Raw genomic sequence first — 18,389 nt, 5'->3', positions numbered from 1 at the left:
TGGTTCAGTTGAAGTCCACAGATAATAATACTTTTTTTCCCTCTACTTGAAAAGGTGTAACTCGAGAGTTTGGTTATTCTCTATTTATGACGTCTCATGGGTATCTCCTCCCTGATGCGGATAATATACTTGTCAATCAATCAATTGGTCATATTTATTGAGCACTGACTGTTTGCAGAGCACCGTACTAGGTGCTTGGGAGAGTATAATAAAAAGGACACATTCCCTGCCCACAACAATCTTACAGTCCACCTAATTTCACAATCTACAGAACTGACTGATTTAGCAATCGGTTATCATCAGCATCGGTGGCATTTACTAAGCGCTTATTGCGTGCCGAGTATTGTACTAAGCCCTTGGGAGAGTACAAGACAAGTGTTGGTAGACATGTTCCCTGCCCACAGCAAGTTCCTTTGGGCAGGGATTGTCTCTCTTTATTGCTGAATTGTACTTTCTAAGGGCTTAGTACAGTGCTCTGCACACAGTAAGTGCTCAACAAATACAACTGAATGAATGAATGACTGGCTTTTGCAGTCCAAACTATGATAAGATAGGATATTTTATTTCCCCAGGCATTAGAAATATCTGTGAGTCTGGCAATCTTGAGCCCAGCCTGAGTATTTAAAGTTACGATGCTTCTCTAAGAATGTGATATTTATATTTTCTTGGGAACAGGGCTAAAGCTGGTTTTTACAAGTAGAAAGTCTTAAGTACAGTAGTGGCATTGAAAATAGTAATAAATACCTTGGCGTGGTGCCTAGATGAATGTTCCTTCATTCCAGTGAAGAATAATAGGGGAAAGCTGATCAAAGTTAGTTAATATGGTATTTATTAAGCACTTTTTAATGCTAACCATTGGGAAGATGCAAGATAACCTGATCTGACCCAGTCTTAGTCCCACCCAGAGCTCACAATCTTCAACCTAGGGAGAGCAGATATCTTCTTCTCATTTCACCTCAGGGGAAATTGAGGCACAAATTGGCAAAGTGATTTGGTCAAGGTCACACAGCAGGCTAATGGCAGAACAGGGGCTAGAATCCCAGTCTCTCTATTCCCATGCTTTTTTTTAGCACGTGACTATACTACCTCCATAGGCCTCACCTAGAGAAAAAGAAGTCACGTCCTCTCCTCTTGTCGGTGAGGGATATTTCCCAGATGCCTTTCCCTTTTAAGCCCTATGGTTTTGGCCAGGGTATGTGACCTTCTGTACTATTAAATCATGTGCCGAGTGGGTCTGGGGCTTCTCTAGAAGAAAGTTGACTGCCAGGTGGAAAGGGCGCCTACCTGGTTTGCTCTCATAGCCCTTGCCAAAGGTGAATCCCAGCTCTGCCACTTGCCAGCTGTGTGACTTTGAGCAAATCACTTCACTTCTCGGTGCCTCAGTTACCTCATCTGTCAAATGGGGATTAAAACTGTGAGCCCCACGTGGGACCACCTGATGACCCTGTCTCTCCCCCAGTGCTTAGAACAGTGCTCTGCACATAGTAAGCGCTTAACACCAACATTATTAGAGCCATAATCCTTGTTATTTTCAAACTATGATTTCTCTCTTAAATAAGCAGGTAGGAGATGAGCTGTATTACTAAACTGCATAGATAATGAGAAGTATTCACTATCCTATTTGTATATGTGAATACGCTAGAAACAGGAGGTTACTTAAACTTGATCTACTCAGCAGGTGAAATAGAAAGAAATCAAGGCTTAGAGAAGCAGCGTGGCTCAGTGGAAAGAGCCCGGGCTTGGGAGTCAGAGGTCATGGATTCGAATTCCGGCTCTGCCACTTGTCAGCTGTGTGACTGTGGGCAAGTCACTTGACTTTTCTGTGCCTCAGTTACCTCATCTGTAAAATGGGGATTAAGACTGTGAGCCTCAGGTGGGACAACTTGATTACCCTGTATCTTCCCCAGCGCTTAGAACAGTGCTCTGCACATAGCAAGCCCTATGTTGGTAACAAATACCAACATTATTATTATTATGTCTTTGTGCCATGAAGTGGATGCTAATGAGTGAGATCGATTGATGTGTGGCCCAGTGAAAAGAGCATGAGCCTGGGAGTCAGGGGATCTGGGTTCTAATCATGTCATCTGCTGTGTGACCTTGAGTCAGTCACTTAACTTCTCAGTGCCCCAGTTTTCTCATTTGTCAAATGGGAATTAAGCACCTATTCTCCCTTCCCCTTAAACTGTGAGGCCCAAGTAGACAGGGGCTGTATCTGACTGTACCGAATCTATCCCCGGGTTTGGTACGTAGTAAGAGCTCAAAAGAGGTCACTGTTATTATCCTTAAACTGAATCAAGAAGGCTAGGGTGTCTTCTGGAAGTTGTTAGAGAGTAATACCAAACTGAAAGTCCATAGAGCAATTGTTGTGTACACGCTTCTTTATGGCTGTGGGATGTGGATCAGATGCCATATCCAACTTCAAAGTCACCGGAGCCATTCCAAGGCCATTAATGTGCCGTAAGTCAAATGGCTGTCAAGCTAACAAAAAACCAGAAGTGACTAATCCCACCAGAAGAGTAAGGCTAAAAAAATGCCATAAAAAGAAAAAAAACCCCAAACCAAAAGTCACGTGCTTCGTGCAGTGCTCTGCGCACAGTAAAAGTGCAATAAAAATAATTGATTAATTGATCAAAGCAATACTTGTTACATCACACCTTCGCTGGGTGGTGCGTGTGCCGAGAATGAAAAACTGCACCATTTCCATACACCTGCTCTAAAGTGAGCTGTTTAAGCAGGGTAACCACAAAGAGGGACAGAAGAAACGTTTTGCAAATACAATGAAATAAAACCTCACGCCAAGTGGTGGGCAGTAGGGCAGCAGCCTCAGGAAACAGAGCAATCTGACTCTTAGAACAGAGGCTTCAAGGAGACGGTGCCACCAGGAGGGAAAAATGGAAATAATTCCAGGAATTTGGGGGTAACCAATCCAACTGCACAAAAAGAGAAAATTTGTACACATGCCTGAATTGGCAGGGAGTTCTGGTCAAACACAGACTTTAGCAGCCCCGCTTGCACACACTGATAAATGTTTCACCAGCAGACAAGGCATCTTCAATTCCCAAGGGCAGTTATACATTCTAAATTGAAAGCCAAAGTAGTTTCTGCAACCGGATTACATTGGATGAAATGTGCCAATTCAAATGGAATTTTCTTGGAGAAAAGTACATCTTCAGTATTCCTAAATTGTACTGAAATAAAGATACGAATGAAATCGCAAATCAAAAGCGGTCGGGGAACTCACAATTTAAAAGAAAATATAGTACCAAAATACAAGGAAATAACAAGTGTATGGGGTTCCTGATTCCAGCAGCTCAGTTGATTCATAGTGAGCACTGAGAGCAGCGATGGGTCTTTGTTGTATTGTACGCTCCCAAGCGATTAGTACAGTGCTCCGCACGCAGTCAGCGTTTGATAAATACCACCGATTGATTGGAGGTTGGAGAGAAACTGATTTTACGGTCCACCTCCCAATTCCCCCCAAAACAGTGTTTAGTGTCCTGGTACTATCATTGTTTAGATATTGAGTCTCTTTGCCAGGGGGTTGTTACTTGGTTTGAAATTTCATATTTGATTTTTGTGTTTTGTTACACATCGAGCTATCTTTTAGAAACTCCAGTCTTCCGGATCCCATTTTTCATCTACGATGTGGAAAATGTGTGCATCTAACTCTCCATGCCATTGAACTTGGGATATTTTGGATCTTAGGTCCTTGAGAGCAAATCAAAGACCATGTTGCTTTGGAAGTTATGCATTTTTTGGGAGAGGTAATATAGATTCCAGAGAAAAAAACTGCAAAATGTCTGACAAACTTATGAAGGATTTGCTACCCCTTGGGCTGCAACCATAATACCATTTTCATTCAATTATTATTTTCATCTTATTTGCACAGTTAGTCCCAAAGTCATTGTCTTTAACCACAAATGTGGACTGACTCAGTCGTTTCAAATGTGGTTTGCAAAATACAGTGTGGGCTGTGATGGCTAAATTACACTCTGGACTAACCCAAATTATTCACTCATGTAATGTAGTCCAATGCATTTAGTGCAACATCATTAAATTGGTCTATAACTCTATGCATCCTAACCTTTTCTATCTTTCATTCTGTTTTTCAACACGATTTAACCGATCTGTGTTGGCCAGATTTTTCCTTGATCAGATAAGGCTAATGCTCTATCAGTGCACAGCTCATTGATTTTTAAAAACTCCATCTTGCACAAAACAAGAATTTACATCAAAGCTTTTTATTTCTCAGTAATCCATTTCTTCTCTTTGAAAATAGAGGTTTTTATTTTGTTTATTGTTTTGTTTTTAAAACAAACTGTAGGCTTCCACCACATGCATCCTTACAATACAGAAAGGAGAAGCAGCCTGGCCCCGTGGAAAGAACATGGGCCTGGGAGTCAGAAGGACCTGGGCTCTAATCCTAGCACCGCCACTTGTCTGTTGTGTGACCCTGGGCAAGTCACTTCACTTCTCTGTGCCTCAGCTTCCTCATCTGTACAATGGGAACTAAGACTGTGAGCCCTGTGTCGGACAGGGACTGCGTCCAACCCGATTTGCTTGTATCTACCCCGGCCCTTAGTACGGTGCCTGGCACATAATAAGTGCTTAAATACCACAATTATTATTATTATCAGAATTTGAAGCTATTTAAATTAGCTAAGCAAAAATATTTAAATAATGACTAGTTAATTAAAAGGTTTAAGGTCAAAAATGAAATGTGCTTGTCCAATACAGTCGCCTTGGCAGAAGGGAAGTGGACATCGGTGGTTTATTGAATTCAGTTACATATCTGAAATAGTAGCCATGTTCTTTCAGGGCAAGTCTAATGGCAGACTGAAAAATTTCAAAGAATTAAACCTGTGTCTTAAAGCGTTACTGGTTTCTGATCCAATCTCCAACCAACCAAGGGAGAAATTGCTCCTGGTCCTTTTTGTTGCCTTTTTTAATGGTATTTGTTATGCACATACTATGTGCCAGGCACTGTACTAAACGCTGGGGAAGATACAAGCTAATCAGGTTTTACAGTCCCGATCCCGCATAGGGTTTACGGTCTCAATCCCCATTTTACAGATGAGGTCACTGAGACACAGAGAAGCTAAATGATATGTCCGAGGTCACACAGCAGACAAGTGGAAGTGTTTGCCGAACTGTACATTCCAAGCGCTTAGTACAGTGCTCTGCACATAGTAAGCGCTCAATAAATACTGTTGAATGAATGAATGAATGGAAGAGCCGGGATTAGAACCCAGGTCCTTCTGACTCCGAAGCCTGCTTTTTACCCACTACTGGGATGCACTGCTTTTTAGCATTTCAGCGGGGAGAGAAACACACGTGTTAGGTTGGGGTGGGTCAGGCAGGGAAGTTTGGGTTCAGATTGGCTACCAATTGGCCTAAGAGGCCACCGGACTGATAGCTTTGGCGGTCCTGCACTTCTCCTCCGGCCCCCATCACCCGCCTTCTCGTCCGGTCTCCGGGGACATTCCTAAGGCCAAGCAGGGCTGGCAGAGAAGAAAAGCCTGAAATGTTTCCTCTCCACCAGATGGATCAACTGAAGCCGAAGTTGCCAGGGGAGACCTGGAAGTGGGTCTGGTGGAATGTAACTCGGAATGTTTGCTTTGCCTGGAGGAACCGATCCCCGTTAATTAGGCTGGGACCCGGCATTAGCCTTTCTCCATGCCGCTTGGGTCACAAATAGATTTTCGGCTCAAAAATAATTTTTAAAGAACAAAATTGTCCGACGCGGGCACGGCGATTGCTTTCGAACTTCCCTTCTTTCCTAAATGTCTAGACCTAGTTGATCTTTACTTTTATGTTACAGTGATACCCTTGGTTTTCTTCAGCCCAGAATGGGTAGGTAGAGGGTACGAGAACAGACACACCCCGATGGCCTCCCTTTCCCCACCCTCCCCACCCCCCGATAAATATCATCAAAGATAAAGATGTTATTGTTTGATAACTTACCCCAAGTTACAACCACCCTATGACACGGAGAAACTAAGGATGCATCTAATATCGTTTGCTACTTTATCTCAGATTATCGAAGCAGCGTAGTCTAGAAGAAAGAGCATGTGTCTGGGAGTCAGAGGACCTGGGTTCTAATCCCAGGTTGTCTGCTGTGTGACCTCGGGCGAGTCACTTAGCTCCTCTGTGCCTCCGTTACCTCATCTGTAAAATGGGGAGTAAGAGTGTGAGCCCATGTGGGGCAGGGATTGTGTCCAACCTGGTTAGCTATGTCTACCCTAGCGCTCAATACAGTGCCCGGCACATTGTAAACACTTAACGAGCATAAAGAAAAGGGCACGACCACTCCTGGGCCCGGACTCTTGCCACTAGGCCACACTGCTTCCCCTTCGCCTGGATTCTGCCCGCTGGGGTGACGGAAACCGGGCTTTTCAACTGGAGGGCCCTGCTCAGTGCTATTTATAAGCACGTACTATGTGCGGAACACTGTACTAAGCGCTTGGGAGAGTACAATGCAACAGAGTTGGTAGTCTCATTTCTCTACCCACAAGGAACTTAATGTCTAAGGGGGCGAAGATATTAAAATAAATTATGGCTTTGTACGTAAGTGCCCTGGGGCTGAGGGTGGGTGAATATCAAGTGTTTAAAGGGTCCAGATCCAAGTGCAAGAGTGACACAAAAGAGAGCGGGAGGAGGAGAAAATGAGGAAAATGAGAATTACCTTGTACTTTATTGCACACGTTTAAGGGTAGGCAAATATTTAAACTTCAGGTGTGTATTGCACACTTAAAGTTATTGGAGAGCACCTACAGATCTTGCCTTTAGATGTTTGAGTGATAGTCTAATAAAATTCCATTTCTATTTCCTTTTATGTTTCACGTTAAGCTAATATGTATGGTGATTCATATCTTGACTGTCAGATTGGGACTCAGGCTGCAAGACAGAATAATAGATCTAAGATGAAGCTATTTTTCCTTTCTAATACACTTTGGTTGGCATCAATGCAGTTCTTCAAATCAGAAGGACAAAGAGCAGCAGACTTTTAAAAAAACTTTTAAATTATTTCAAATAGGTAATTAACTCTGATTGAAAATATGTAATCAACCTGCCTTGCCAAATGTTTTAAAAATCATTAGACTGACAAAAACGCTATTCAACCTACAAAATTTGCATCGATCACGGCCGATTTATCCCAGTACTCCTCGTCCTGTATTCTCCAACGTTTCTTACATCCTCGGAAGCACAAGCACTTTGTTTCCTGCGGTAGGAATCGAAGACTGACCCCGACACCTTCCTCTCCTGGTTCTCCTCCTATCCCCAGCACTTAGAACAGTGCTCTGCACGTCGTAAGTGCTCAGTAAATACCATTGATCGATTAATCTCTTTGACCTCTAATTCTCGGTCTCTTTTCAGGCTTCTCCTCTGCCTCCCACGCTCTAACTGTGGGGATCCCTCACATCTCAAGCCTCAAGTTTGAATTCCCTCTCTCCCCTTCGCCCTTTGCTGTGGAGGGGAGGGCTGGCACAGGCGTCCGCAAGGACGAAGAAGCACACTGAAATCCCAGGAAGAAGGAATGGAAATTGAAAGCTGGGATCAATAAGGGGGCCAACTGATAGTGATAATATTTGTGATATTTGTGAAGTGTAATAAGAGCTTGGGGTGGATATATGATAATCAGGTGGGGCCCAATCCCTGACTCACATGGGGGCTCACAGTATAAGAGGGAAGGAGAACGAGCATTTTTGTCCCCGATTTTACAGATGAGGAAACTGAGGTACAGAGAAGTGACTTGTCCAAGGTCACACAGCGGGCAAGCGGCAGTCTCTTAGTTCGGTTCAACACCTCCCTGTCATTCAGGGCGCGCCCGGCCCTCTCCTGCTTCAGTAGCTGTAGGATCGTCGCTCTTGATCTGATTCTAACTCAAGGAATGCAGACAGTTGTGGTTGAGTGTGTCTTTTGGACAGCCCTGCTTCCCGAGCGCCCACTAGATTGCCCGAGGTCAAGGAGCATTAGGTTGGCATCCTCCCACCCCAGCAAATAATGAGTGTGGAGGGGACTTACATACCTCCATCAGTTCAATCAATCAATTGCATTTATTCATTCAATCGTATTTATTGAATCACATTTATTGAATCGTATTTACTGGCATCCTCCCACCCCAGCAAATAATGAGTGTGGAGGGGACTTACATACCTCCATCAGTTCAATCAATCAATTGCATTTATTCATTCAATCGTATTTATTGAATCGTATTTATATTGAATCGTATTTACTGGCATCCTCCCACCCCAGCAAATAATGAGTGTGGAGGGGACTTACATACCTCCATCAGTTCAATCAATCAATCAATCAATCGCATTTATTCATTCAATCGTATTTATTGAATCGTATTTACTGGCATCCTCCCACCCCAGCAAATAATGAGTGTGGAGGGGACTTACATACCTCCATCAGTTCAATCAATCAATCAATCGCATTTATTCATTCGATCGTATTTATTGAATCGTATTTATATTGAATCGTATTTACTGGCATCCTCCCACCCCAGCAAATAATGAGTGTGGAGGGGACTTACATACCTCCATCAGTTCAATCAATCAATCAATCAATCGCATTTATTCATTCAATCGTATTTATTGAATCGTATTTACTGGCATCCTCCCACCCCAGCAAATAATGAGTGTGGAGGGGACTTACATAGCTCCATCAGTTCAATCAATCAATCACATTTATTCATTCGATCGTATTTACTGAATCGTATTTATTGAATCGTATTTACTGGCATCCTCCCACCCCAGCAAATAATGAGGGTGGAGGGGTCCTACATACCTCCATCAGTTCAATCAAACAATCAATTGCATTTATTCATTCAATCGTATTTATTGAGAGCTTATTGTGTGCAGCGCACTATTGAGTACTTATTGTGTGCAAGGTACTGTACTAAGCGCTTGGAGGGAAGCAGCGTGGCTGAGTGGAGAGAGCCCGGGCTTGGGAGTCAGAGGTCCTGGGTTCTAATCCCTGCTCCGCCACTTGTCTGCTGTGTGACCTTGGGCAAATCACTTAACTTCTCTGGGCCTCAGTTACCTCGTCTGTAAAAATGGGGATTAAAAAATGTGAGCCCCATGTGGGACAATCTGATGACCCTGTATCTCCCCCAGCGCTTAGAACAGTGCTCTGCACATAGTAAGCGCTTAACAAATACCATTATTATTATTATTACAATATAACAACGATAATGTTTTCTGTCTACAACAAGCTTACAGCCTACAGCTCACAGCAGGGAAAGCGCTGGGCGACCCTAAAATAACTGGCCCCGTCAAACACAGTCTGAGAGGCACGCGGCCTAATTCCTTCGAAGGTTTTTTCTATTTCATTTTTTATTTTATTTTTTAATGGTATTTGTTAAGTGCTTACTATGTGCCCGGTACTGTACTAAGCACTGGGGGGGGGGGGGGGATGCGAACCCATCAGGTTGGACAGAGCCCAGTAATAATGATGGTATTTGTTAAGCGCTTACTATGTGCGAAGCACTGTTCTAAGCGCTGGGGGAGATACGAGGTGATCAGGTGGTGCCAAGGAGGGCTCCCAGTCTTCATCCCCATTTGACAGATGAGGTCACTGAGTCCCAGAGAATAATAATAATAATGTTGGTATTTGTTAAGCACTTCCGATGTGCAGAGCACTGTTCTAAGCGCTGGGGGAGATCCAGGGTCATTAGGTGGTCCCACGTGAGGCTCCCAGTTAATCCCCATTTTACAGATGAGGTCACTGAGGCCCAGCGCATAATAGTAATAATGTTGGTATTTGTTAAGCGCTTACTATGTGCGAAGCACTGTTCTAAGCACTGGGGGAGATACGAGGTGATCAGGTGGTGCCAAGGAGGGCTCCCAGTCTTCATCCCCATTTGAAAGATGAGGTCACTGAGGCCCAGAGAATAATAGTAATAATAGGCCCAGAGCATAATAATAATCATGTTGGTATTTGTTAAGCGCTTACTATGTGCAGAGCCCTGTTCTAAGCGCTGGGGGAGATCCGGGGTCATCAGGTGGCCCCAAGTGAGGCTCCCAGTTAATCCCCATTTTACAGATGAGGTCACTGAGGCCCAGAGAAGTGAAGTGACCTGCCCACGCTCACCCAGCGGGCAGGTGGCCGAGGCGGGATTCGAACCCATGACCTCTGACTCCCCAGCCCGGGCTCTTTGCACCGAGCCACAAATGAGCAGAATGCTGGGGGGGGGGGGGGGGGGGACCGGTCCCCTTTAAGGCCCCAGCGGAAGCGGCGTCGGCCTCCTGTCCATCATCCAGCGGGAAGGAGGGGAGGGGCGGGGAGACGCTACGGCGCATGCCTATGGGCCGTCGGCAGGGAGGCCACGCCCCCTCAGCCTCCTCCTTAGCTCTGATTGGACCACCGCCGTGGCCCCGCCCCTCTGTCAGTTAGTCGGCGTGGGGGGGCGCGGCTGCCCCTCCCCTCCGGCCATCATCCATCGGGACCGGGGTGACGCTACGGCGCATGCCTATCGGCCCCCTCCGGGAAGGCCTCGCCCCCTCACCCTGATTGGCCGGCGGCCGTGGCCCCGCCCCCTGTCAGTCGGCGGGGGGGGCGCGGCTGCCCCTCCCCTCCGTCCATCATCCATCGGGAAGGAAGGGGAGGGAGCGGGGGGGGGGGGGCCGCTACGGCGCATGCGTATGGGCGGCCGGCGGGGAGGCCCCGCCCCCTGTCCCTGATTGGCCGGCGTCCGTGGCCCCGCCCCCGGAGCGGCGGGGTCGTGCCTCCGGCCCGCCTGTCAGTTAGTGGGCGGGCGGTGGGGCGTCGGGGCGGGGTCCCGCCGCTCCTCCTCCTCCGGCTCCTCCTCCTCCCGCTCCTCCTCCTCCTCCCCCCGGCCGCCTGGCGAGTGGCCCCGGGCCGGGGCCGGTGGTTCCGGACAGTCACGGCGGCGGGAGCGGGCTGGGGCGGGAACGATGTTAAGGAGGATTTTGCAGCGGGTAAGCGACGGGCGCGTCGACCTCCCCGCCGCCCGGAGGCCTCACGCCTCCTCGTCCTCGGGCCTGGGTCCCCCCTTCCCCCTTCCCTCGGCCGCCCCGCCGCCCTCTGTCCCGCCCGGGGCCCCGCAGCCTCAGGCCTGGACGGCCGGGACACGTTTTAGGCCCAGACGGGGGCCGGCAGCAGCGTGTGTGTGTGTGCGGGAATGGGGGGGATCGGGGTGGGATCGCAGCCGTGCCCCCTCCACCCTCCGAGCATGATGGGTGAGCCCGGCCGGTCCTTCCCCCTGCCCTCCCCGCCGCCCCGCGGGACGGACTTCCCCCCTCCAGGGTGTCAGCCTGCAGGCCCGCAGCGGCGGCACGGAGTGGTGACTGTGGTCCGGAGAGGGCGGGATGGGCGGGGGGTGGGGGCGCAAAGGGGGACTCTCCCCGGCCCCATCGCGGGGGGAGGGGATTGGGGGGTCCTGCCGGCATCCAGGACGGGGGAATCGGCGTCCTGCTGGGGTCCAGGAGGTGGGGGATTGGGGATCCCAGAGGTGGGGGATGGGGCATCCTGCTGGGATCCAAGAGGTTGAGGATTGGGGATCCCAGAGGTTGGGGATTGAGCATCCTGCTGGGGTCCCAGAGGTGGGGGGATTGAGGATCCAAGAGGTTGGGGATGGGGGATCCTGCTGGGATCCAGGGGGCTGGGGATTGGGGATCCTGCTGGGATCCAAGAGGTTGGGGTTTGGGGATCCTGCTGGGATCCAGGGGGTTGGGGATTGGGGATCCTGCTGGGATCCAGGGGGTTGGGGATTGGGGATCCTGCTGGGATCCAAGAGGTTGGGGATTGGGGATCCTGCTGGGATCCAGGGGGTTGGGGATTCGGGATCCTGCTGGGATCCAGGGGGTTGAGGATTTGAGATCCCAGAGGTTGGGGATTGGGCATCCTGCTGGGATCCCAGAGGTTGGGGATTGGGCATCCTGCTGGGGTCCAAGAGGTTGGGGATTGAGGATCCAAGAGGTTGGGGATTAGGGGATCCTGCCGGGATCCAAGAGGTTGGGGACTTGGGGCCCAGGAGGTTGGGGATTGGGGATCCTGCTGGGATCCAGGCAGAGCAAATTGGGGGATCCTGCTGGTATCCAGGAGGGGGAAATTATGGGCCTGTTGGGATCCAGGAACTTGGGGATTGGGGATCTGCTGGGAGGAGGTTGGGGATTGGGGATTGGGGATTCTTCTGGGATCCAGGAGGTTGGGGATTGGGGAATCTTGCTGGGATCCAGGTGGGGTGAATTGGGGGGTCCTGCTGGATCCAGAAGAGGGGAAATCGGGGATCCTGCTGGGATCCAGGAGGGAGGAATTGGGGATCCTGCTGGGATCCAGGTGGGGCAGATTGGGGGGTGCTGCTGAATCCAGGAAGGGGAGGGGATTGGGGATCCTGCTGGGATCCAGGAGGAGGGGAATTGGGGGTTCCACTGGGATCCAGGAGGGGGGAAATTGGGGATCCTGCTGGGATCCAGGAGGGGGAAATTTGGAATCCAGGAGGTGGGGAGGAATGGGGATCCTGCTGGGATCCAGGAGGTGGGGAGGACTGGGGATCCTGCTGGGATCCAGGAGGGTGGGGGATTGGGGAATCCTACTGGGATCCAGGTGGAATAGCAAAATGAAGAGTACGAGCTGGGCTGGCAGCGACTCTCCTGGGACATTCCTGCAAGTCTCCTTCTCTCCACGCCGCTCCTCTTCAAACTCGGAATCCCCAATGCCACCTTGGTGTGGCTGCCTTATCTCAACAATTTTGGAGGGAGATTGCGACAAAGTGCGTGTTGAAGGGCGCACAGTTGATGGTAGAGCCACTGACAGCGGTGACAAAGACAGCGCTTTCTTTAAATTTGGGTTTATGAAGCGTGGGCATTGTATTTAAAGGACGACGACTGCTGATGCTATAGGAATAAATCCAGCCAGTGAGTCGGTTCTAGGTAATCATTCATTCAGTCGTATTTATTGAGCACTTACAGTGTGCAGAGCACTGTACTAAGCGGTGGGAATGGACAATTCGGCAACAGATGGAGACCGTGCCTGCCCAACGACGGGCTCACAGTCTAAACATTCAAAGTCTTCTCATACCCTTGCCCTGCCCACCCTGAATTCCTGCCAGTCCTATTGCAAATGATCAAATATAGAAAAACTGAAATACTTTAATGCAAAAGCTAGCCCATCTAAAAAGCGGTGAGTCAGGGGTTGAGGAATTGATTTCTGGAGGCATGGAAGTTAAAATGTGTCTCCACCCCCCCTCCCCACACAAGAGTTTGTGGTACTTAATCTACTGTTTTTTTTCGCAGCGTGTCCCTCTTCTGCTAATATTTTCTTATGACTTGTTTGAGGGAGACAATGGGAGGGTGTAACAAAATGTAGATGATGATGGAAACAGAGGTGCCAAAAACATTATTTGGTTTCCACCGGGTCAGGATAACTGCTTCCAAGTATAAAAGAAGCGTATTAATCTGCGGTGTTCGTCCGAAGGATGTACCGGAGAGTTGAGTCATTCGGTGTGTGGAAAGAGAGTTCTCTGGTTTCTGCGTGGCTTTCATGTAATGTCAGTATCATGTAAAACTTAGTCATGGATCGGAGTTGCTTTGGCTAATGACTCAGTTTTGAAACCTTGACAGTTTTCAAAGTAGGTTTGTCAGAGACGCTTCAAACTTGAAAAATTGTATTATTATTACTAGCAGGACATTAAGAAGGACGTTGCTTTTTTTTTTTAACTATTAAACGTGTTGCGTGATTTTTTTTTTCAAATATAGAACTGAGGCAAGATGTGATGTCGGGATGTTAAAAGGAGACGGGCAACCAGTATCTGTTGATACCAAACTTCGGACTGTTTGCGTGGAAAACGTAAACATTTCTCAAACTATTAGACTGTGGATTGATGAAATGATTAGTCATTTCTTTTAGGAAATGGCACACTTATGCTTCTAGGCTTACACTAAAATAATAAAGTTTTGGCAGATTATTTTGAAATAATTTATTTAGGTTTTACTCGCAAGTTAGGTACTACTCTGAAATTGTGGAACCCGACAACCGTTCTGTATCTCCCCTCCCTATAGCTGCTTCTCATCAGAAGAAATAAAACACCAAGTTGACACTGCAGAAACTCTGTTGGCTTCTGGATAATTTTTATAAACTCTTCCACATGTTTCAAGATTATATATCATTTTGTTTTTATTCTCTGTTTTGGTTCAAAGATAGCTTTTCGACTTCAACCACAATTCTATTTTTCTTCTGAAAGTGTGTTTTCAAAGGCAGAATAAACAGCACTGGCACTGTGCTTACTATTGATTATGCGCAATTTAGATAAAGTTCTATGAGACTGTGCTTTTAACATACGGATAATTTAGCTTCAAGTTTTGGTGTTGGCAGAGAAACCAAAAAAACTCTTGAATTTCACTTTGCTTCCAAAATAGTGCCTCACTCTTGTAAGGTTTTAATCATCGAACGTGAATGCCAGGAAATACAAGATTCATTCATTCCATCATATTTATTGAGCACTAACTGCGTACAGAGCACTATGCTAAGCGCTTGGGAGAGTACAGTATTACAGTCAATGGACACATTCCCTGTCCACAATGAGCTTACAGTCTCGAGGGGAAGACAGACGTTAATGTAAATAAATTACAGATATGTACATAAGTGCTGTAGGGATGGGGGGGCACTGATGCGTTAAAAAAGATGACGTGTGTCAGTTTTTGAATAATAACTCTAATTTTCTCTTCACCTTCATTTTCATCTCAATTTTCTTCTAATTGAGAAACAATACATTGTAATACTATAAAAATAGCACTCTTATTCTCCAGTTCTATAATGGGAAAGACACATACATTTGTCACCGAGTTGGAAAAGGGTTTGAACCTTGTAATCTTTGAAATTGATGTCAAATACTTGTTGCATTTTTGAGCTTTATTACAATGTGTTTAGAAATTCCTCTTGAGAAAGTGACTTCGACTGGTACTTATCTTTAAAAATTGAAACGGTGGCAAGCGATTTATTTCCTTTTTAGTTTAGTGAATTTTAAATCAGTAGAAAAGTCATTGAGGTGAGAAAATAGGTACCTGATCAGAAGCTGTTTGCTTGTCATATGAGTGTAGTCAAGTATACCTCTTTATATTATTAAAAGAATACTGTCAAGATAGGGTAGGGATATAGAAAAACTTATAAGCAAACATAGTCTGAATTTTTATAAAATTCAGTCAAGACAAACACTTTAGAATTTGTGATAATTCTTAGTTTTGCCTTCTAAAATGGCTGTTAAACTTTGCTTTAGCTTGTCTTTTTAATATTTTATATAGAAATAAAATGGAAGGATTTGTAACTAGCAGTCGAAGATATTATTTCATCTCTATTATTAGTCACTTTCTATGTTGGAAGGATTAATAATATGTAGTAAAACCAACTGAGGAGCTTTTGTTACCATTTCTTTTGGACTGGTAATATAAAGGTGGTAGATATAAAAGAAATATAATGAATACTATTCCTTTTTTCCAACTTTGATTCATCATGTAGTTCCAGGTAAACTATATTTCAGATATTTTTTCAATGAATGAGGTTTATAGTTTTGGCAACTCTCTGTGTGATGGTCACTGAAGAATGGAGAAGACTGCTAAGAGCATTTCATGAAGTACAGAATTGATCGCAGAAATCACTGGGTATATCGATTTTAATCAATCGGTCGTATTTATCGAGCATTTAATGTTTGCAGAGCGCTCTACTGAGCACTTGGGAGAATTCAGTGTAGTAGAATTGATCGACTTGATCTCTGCCCTCAAGGAACTTGCAATTTCCTAATCTCCAAAATGGAGATAGTATTTTCATTTTGTCAATCACGCGTATGTAGTGACGCATTGAGAGGGTGATGTAGAGTAGTTAGGCCGGTTGAAACACAAATAACTTTTCTAGCTATCGGTGCTTCACTTTGATTAGACCTGTCTTCAGTGATTTTACTAGTGAGAAGTTGGTAGATAAGGCCTATCAGCTGTTCCAGGAGGCAGTAGGCTCAGCCTCTCAGGAGAGTGCTTGGCTGACAGCTGTTTTGGGTGAAGCCCCGCAACCCCTGAGAGCTGAAAGGCCGTAGTGGCTACTGAGTTAAAATGGGCCGTGAGCGAGGTCAGAGCTCAGACACCCCTCAGTGAGCCAGAGAAGAATCTGTGGTATGTGGATGTATATTCTGCTCCGGTGATATGGTGTGCCTGTTTGACGCAGGGGGAGCACTTAACGTGTATATCTGTAAATTATTCATGTCCATCTGTCCCTTTAGACTGTAAGTTCATCGTGGGCAGGGACTGTGTACGTTATATTGTTATCTTGTACTCCCACGAGCGCTTAGTTGAGTGTGCTGCCCACGGTAAGCGTTCAATACATATGCTCGATCGACTGGGCGGGACCCTGGAAACTGGCTACAGTTTCTAAGGACTGCCTCTCAAAGGCCCACAGTCAAATAGCAATTGAATGACCCACCGCAGGAATTGGCCCTTGATCTAGAATTGATATTTTCACCGATGATGTGGATAAGATCACTGTGGGCAGGGAACGTGTCCAACAAGTCTGTATTGTGCTCTCCCGAGCGCTTAGTACACTGCTTTGCGCACAGAAAACACTCAGTAAATATCATCGATGACGGTAGACTAGAAATCCAGTTCAATGAACGTAGCAACAGTAAAATTGTGTGGAGTGGCTAAAACTGATGAATGGGAATACTCATCAGATCCAAACAGATTGACGTTTACAGAGTAAGTGCCTAAAATAGTATGTTTGGGGATAAAAGCCAAATTACTTCACTATGGAATAAGAAGATCTGGGAATCCTAGTGTACCCAAGTGGACCGAATCTAAAATATAGCTATATAAGGAGTTTTCCTGAAATCAATCAGTCAGTGGGCCTTTTTGAGCGCTTACTGTGTGCGGATCTCTGTACTAAGTGCTTGGGAGAGTACAATACAGTACAGAGTTGGCAGACACATTCCCTTCCCACAAGGAGCTGGGGTCGTGTTCTTAAAGAATCTTATGTTGTGGGATAATTCTATTGCGGGAATGATGATTCAGTGATAGAAATTAATATCTGGAAATAGTTGGCTTGAATACACCACCGTTTTGAATACAAAAAACGGACTCTGGTCTAAGCCGTGGTCATATCGTGCGAGCCCGGTATTAGGCGGGGATTGTCTCTGTTTGTTGCCGAATTGTACATTCCAAGCGCTTAGTACAGTGCCCTGCACATAGTAAGCGCTCAATAAATACTATTGAATGAATAAATGAATATCGTGGCTTAGACCGATGTATCAAGCTCTCTACTGGCCTCCCTGCCTCCAGCCTCTTTCCCCTATTATCTGTACTGTGCACTATTGCACAGATCAACGTCTTGGAGCATCTCAGGGCAGGGAACGTGTCTACAAACTCTGTTGTGTTCTACTCTCCCGAATGCTTAGTCCAATGGTCTGCACCCAATAAGGACTCAATAAATGCTATTGATGTTGATGATGATCTCAGCCCACATCTGTTCCATCCTCTGTTCAGACTTGTTGGTCACCCAGGTGCCCTGGGCTGATTCTGTGAAGCAATTCGTAGTCATTTGCGTGTCTTGCTTATGTTATTCAGGAGCGAAGTTGTCATTTTAAACCAGCTCTTGGAGGACCGACTCGAAGACCTTCGATGATGCTCTCGGCCTGGTGAACCTGGAGCATACTGTGACATCAGCTCCCACGTATCCTCACACTTGGCAATAGGGAGTAGCTGGAATAGGATCGTCCGGACTTACGGTCCTGCTAGAGGCTTTCAGTTGTGATTGGGAAAGGGTAGGACGGGGCCGGGTCAACTCTGACTTGTCCTACTATACTATTGTGAAATAGCTTAAGGATCTCGCTAGACTTATCAGGAAAGTCAAATATGCCTGGCAGTTTCCAGGACTGTGGCCTGATAATAAATATCAGAGGCCTTCGTAAGGCCTCTGACACAGTAGGAAGGAAGGTGTTTGACTTGCCCAAGGTCACACAGCAGACAAGTAGCAGAGCTGGTTTTGGTTTATCCGTTGAGCTGGAATTTATGAGTTATGCAAGGGAAAAGGGAGATAGGTAGGTTACATATCACCATGAAGGTGGATATTAAAGAGGGCTGCTGTTCATTAATCAATCCATGGTATTTATTGAGCACTTACTGTATGCAGAGCACTATACTAAGCACTTTCATGGCTTACTTACATAACTCCCGCAAGCATCCTCGAATGCCACTGTTGATTTCCGAATATCAGAAAGGATGGAGCAGTGCTTTAACCTAGAATGTCATTTTATGTTGTCTCCGTTCTTCTTGTGTGTTTATTAAAGAGCACTGGGTAAGCGAGACCTGGATTGTTGGCAAGTATTAATATCGACGTGGTACCGTGGGTGAAAAAGCCCTTCTTTAGATGAAACTTTAAACTCTTAA

The 18,389-nt window shown here is 46.2% G+C and overlaps 1 protein-coding gene across 1 annotated transcript in view; it reads left to right on the top strand.

Annotated features, from left to right (window-relative positions):
* The first annotated feature begins 10,771 nt into the window (after positions 1-10,771).
* EEA1 (early endosome antigen 1) overlaps positions 10,772-18,389 on the top strand; it is an 87,755-nt gene continuing 80,137 nt past the window's right edge. Inside the window, exon 1 of the mRNA XM_029079543.2 lies at positions 10,772-10,946. Coding sequence (XP_028935376.1) covers positions 10,923-10,946 — 24 coding nt within the window. The 5' untranslated portion in view covers positions 10,772-10,922. The remainder of the gene's footprint in view (positions 10,947-18,389) is intronic.

This window comes from Ornithorhynchus anatinus, chromosome 14 (assembly GCF_004115215.2).
Source record: "Ornithorhynchus anatinus isolate Pmale09 chromosome 14, mOrnAna1.pri.v4, whole genome shotgun sequence".
Classification (NCBI taxonomy): domain Eukaryota; kingdom Metazoa; phylum Chordata; class Mammalia; order Monotremata; family Ornithorhynchidae; genus Ornithorhynchus; species Ornithorhynchus anatinus.
Note: the sequence above shows the minus strand (reverse complement) of the source record. Positions and strands in the feature narration are given on the sequence as shown.